At 48.4% G+C, this 4,589-nt stretch overlaps 1 protein-coding gene across 1 annotated transcript; it reads right to left on the reverse strand.

Moving 5' to 3' along the window:
- Positions 1 to 3,343: 3,343 nt before the first annotated feature.
- Positions 3,344 to 4,122, reverse strand: LOC107307340 (olfactory receptor 14J1-like). Its single transcript, XM_015850839.2, has one exon. It carries the CDS (start codon positions 4,120 to 4,122, stop codon positions 3,502 to 3,504), a length of 621 nt encoding a protein of 206 aa, XP_015706325.1. The 3' UTR covers positions 3,344 to 3,501.
- Between the last annotated feature and the right edge of the window lie 467 nt (positions 4,123 to 4,589).

Below are 4,589 nucleotides of genomic sequence, written 5' to 3' on the forward strand. Positions count from 1 at the left end.
GCCTCGGGTCTCTCCTGAGGCTCTTTGCCACAAACTCCAAGTGGGACCTTTCTCTCCAGCAGCAGTGTAGAGGATGTTCTTTACATCCTGTCCCATTTGTATTGGCCCCAGGGCCACGGCATGGGCTATCTTCTATTAAGTCTGTTCAAAAGCCTGCTGCGGCTTGGGGCCTCGTGTATAATCATTTTTCTTCTACAGTACCTGAAAAAGGGGGCTCACTATGGGTCTGTAGTTTGGAACATGCATTCTCCAAAAGCCCAATATGCCCAGATAAGACCGTGCCTCTTTCTTGTAAGTGTGTGGAGACAAGACGGTGATTTTGTCGATCACATCTGTAGGGATGTGACTACGTCCATCTTGCCACTTTATAGCTAGGAACTGAAATTCCTGTCAGGTTATTTCACTTTGCTTTGCTTTATAGCAAAACCAACTTTTAGAAGAATTTGGATAATTTGCTCTCGTTTTGTGAATGCTTCTTCTGCTGTTGCCCCACACAACTACATCATGAATGTACTGCAGGTGCTCAGGAGCAACACCCCGTTCTAGTACAGTTTGCACCAACTCATGGCAAATGTTTGGGCTGTGTTTCCACCCACTAGCTAGAAAGAAACACGGTCTTTTCTGGGTGAAGTTTGCTTTTGGAGAATGCATTTATTTTATCTTTTTTTTTTTTTTACAAAATCCATAACAGAGAGCTTGTCAGAGATGTTCGGTAACCATCAGAAGGCTTCACTGATCAAGAGAGGGTGTCACTGGTCATCAGTTAGGAGATATGACGTGTCCATGGGAGGGGATATGCAGACCTTGCTCTGGGTAATAGGGTAGGGGGTAGGGGCACTGACGCAAGGGGACTAAAGCAGACCCAAAGGAGGGACAAGTGGCTGCAATAAGAAGGGGGATAAAAAGATGTTGATGTAGTCACATGTGTCCATGCAGAGGTGGACCAAATGGTGAAGGGTTTAGAAGGAACTGTATGGAGGAGTTGAGAGAGAGCAGAGGGTGAGTAATGGGGCTGCATGGCATCAAGAGGAGCTCCTCCTTTAGGATTTTGGAGCAGATAATGAGAGAGGGTGGGGAAGCCCAAAGGTATGCAGGACATGGTGTGCATGGCATGGAGCTAGGGAAGCCTCCCAGCACTTTGAGGTGGCCACTGCCAGTCAGTGGCCAAGGCATGGTAGTTAGCCTGCTCAGCCCCAGCTGCCCCCTATTGCCTCCTTCCCCTGCCCATTACCAACCCACATCTGGAGGGAGCCCAACATAAGCCTTGGGGCTGCAGGGGTGTTCCCAAGTCCCAGGGAAACTGAGAGAATAACAACACAACCCAGCCCCATCCTAGCACCAGAATCACCCAAGTCACCCATCCAGGAAGAGCAACAGCAACAGGTGGTGGCACCTGGGAAGAAAAGCCATGGGGAAGCCATGAGGGAACTGTGAGTCTGGGGGATCATAGGGTGATCCCATCCAAGCAGCCTGGTTGGTCCCAGGGCTGCCCCCACCCCCATGGCTGCCAAGGTCTGTGTGTGCCTCAGCCCATGGAGGAGCCCAGGGCTGGGGTTGGACATAGGGACAGGGCAGGGGATTGGGGGACCAAAAGGAGTGGAATAGAGGTGCCAACAGACTTGAGGGTGCCAAATAGAGAGAAGTAGGGATCTCAAAGAGAGGAGAATAAGGGAAAATGAAACACAGAGGGTTGGGGATCTAAAGAGATGAGAATTAGGTTGCTGAAGAAAGGAGATCTGCTGGTGCCAAAAGGATGGGATATGGGGTTCCAAAGAGAGCATTTTGAGCCACCAAGAGATGGGATTTAGGGGACCCAGAGAAAAGATGAGTAGAGTGCAAAAGGAAGCAATTTGGATGTGCCATGTAGAGGGGGGGCCTCTTCCAGGCAGGAACAGACCCCATCTGCTCCTGCATAGCTCCCTGCAAGGCCGCCCTTGGGCACAATCAGAGTGGCTGCCTGGGCACTCACCACAGCAACTTCCAAGTTGCACAAGTGGCTGTGAAGAGAGGCACAGGAGAGAGTGAGAGAGACATGCAGTGGGGACCCCTATGGCCAATAACCTCCAGCCTCAGCCCACAACCCCCACAGATGCTTCACCTGAGCTTCCACTGTGCAGCACAGGTAAGCAAGGAGTATCATGAGGCTGAGCACAGATGCCTTCACATTCCTCTGTGATCCAGGAGCTGGAGAGGCTGAAAGAAACAAGGTCTGCATTTATCCTCCCACAGCCCTTCATACTCCCCAAGTGCCCATGGGCTTGGCAGTCGCCCTTGGCATGGACTGAGCCCAGCCAGACCTCTCAGGGAGAGAAATGACCTCTCAGGCCATCCAGCTGTTAACTCAGATAAGATCTGCTTCAATAGTAATGCCGCCTCTTGTATTACCTGGGCTGTAACATCAGAAGCGGATGTAGGAGATGTGGCTGTAGAGGTTGAATCTTCCCACCAACATTCCATTACGTGTTGCTGCCGTGTGAAAGATGGCAGCACAGTGGTAGCCTGACAGAATGGCATATGACAATGAAGTGCACATGAAGCAATGGTGTGCCATTGAATTCCTCCAAGTGGAAAAAATGGCACTTGTTGATATTCACCAATTTTTGTTGAATGTTTCTGAAGACCAAACAGTGGATGTGAGCAGAGTGAGGCAATGGGAGGTGTGTTTCAGCAGTGGTAACAGTGGGTCACCATTGCTGGTGCAGACGGTAATGTGCACAGCACATAGGCTCCTCTTCCCTCCCCTCAGTCTCTCATCTCTGTTCTCCAGGCTTCTCCCAACCTCCTCACGTCAGTCATTTCATTAAGGGCAGCTTTCTACCTACCAGCCAATGCTCCAAGAATGGCTCCTGTAGGCAATGGGTAACTTTTATCAGACCTTTGTGCAGAATTCCTCTACCACAAACCATCCTGGAGGCAGTGAACACCTCTGTGTACAAAATTAAAAAAAGCCCTGAAGGAAGCTTGGAAACTTCAGACATGATAACCCATATCCAAGAACATCTCCTCAGAATCTCACAGGGAATGAGGAAGAGGGGACCTGACAACCAACGTGCAAACCAGCTGCTGCTGCTGGCCTCTCAGAGGCACTGACAGATGTGAGCCTGGAAGCACAGACCCCAGCCAGGAGCCCAGGGATGTCCTGTCAGCTGTTGCAGGCTGAAGTCAGCACACAGTTTGATGATCAGCCATGGGCTTCCTGCTGGACTGTACGTTTCTGAGAACATCCAACCCCAGCAGATGCAGAAATGTCTCACAAGAAGGAGGACAGACGGAGTAACTGCATGTCCTTTATTCTGTTAGGATTTACAGAGAGCTTGGTTTATTATGTACAGTGTGTCTGGGCTACACTACAAAGGTACAAACTGAAGAGGAATTAATTTGAATAATAACATTTCAGTGAAAAGCATTACAGTGTTTTAAAATAAGAATAAGATTTAATACACTATGCTTATAAAAACTGATCAAAACAAAACAAAGAGTCTGCATCAGTAAAAAGCTGCATTATATGTCATGAATTCCAAAAGATGGGCACTTCAATGTTTTTGAAACACATCTGGTTATCACTTTCCTCACTGCATCCTTAACTTCCTGGTTCCTCATGCTGTAGATGATGGGGTTCAGTGCTGGAGGCACCACTGAGTACAGAACTGCCACCATCAGGTCCATGGATGGGGAGAAATCGGACGGGGGCTTCAGATAGGCAAAAAAGGCAGTGCTGAGAAAGAGGGAGACCATGGCCAGGTTTGGGAGGTACGTGGAGAAGGCTTTGTGCCGTCCCTGCTCAGAGGGCATCCTCAGCATGACCATGAAGATCTGCAAATAGGACACAACTATGAAAACAAAACACCCAAAGAATAAACAGGAATTAAAAATGATAACCACAACTTCCCTGAGGTAGGATGCTGAGCAGGAGAGCTTGAGGATCTGGGGGATTTCACAGAAAAACTGATTCACAACATTCCCATGGCAGAGAGGCAGTGAAAACGTACTGGCAGTGTGCAGCAGGGAATTGAGTACCCCAGCGCCCCAGGCAGCTGCTGCCATGGTGGCACAAGCTCCGTTGTCCATCAAGGTCCCATAGTGCAGGGGCTTGCAGATGGCAACGTAGCGGTCATAGAACATGATCATGAGAAAGGCATACTCTGCTGACATGAAAAATAAAAACAACCAAAAAAACAAAAAAACAACAAACAAAAAAAAAAACCTGTGCAGCACATCCTGCGTAGGAGATGGCCCTGGTGCCCCAGATGACACTTTATGTCATGATCTGAATGTCTGAGATGGAATGCAGAATTGTTGCAGAAAGGAACCAGATCGAGACTTGAACTCGTGGGTACTCCAGGGTTGATTTTGTTAACAAGCTCAGTGCTCAGGTGAAACATGCATACAGAGCTTGGGTCACTCCTAGTGAATGACCATCAAGCTTTACAGACGTCCTATATTTATATGATTAGGTAAACATTACATCATTTATGTTATTCATTTCTTGTGATTAATCAATGTATCTTCAGTCTTTCTTTCTCGCTGTGTTTCATCCTAGGCCCAGGCTTCATGCTTCACGTGTTACCCTTCTTTTGAACTTGTCCAAA

This window comes from Coturnix japonica, unplaced genomic scaffold (genome assembly GCF_001577835.2).
Source record: "Coturnix japonica isolate 7356 unplaced genomic scaffold, Coturnix japonica 2.1 chrUnrandom552, whole genome shotgun sequence".
Classification (NCBI taxonomy): Eukaryota; Metazoa; Chordata; class Aves; order Galliformes; family Phasianidae; genus Coturnix; species Coturnix japonica.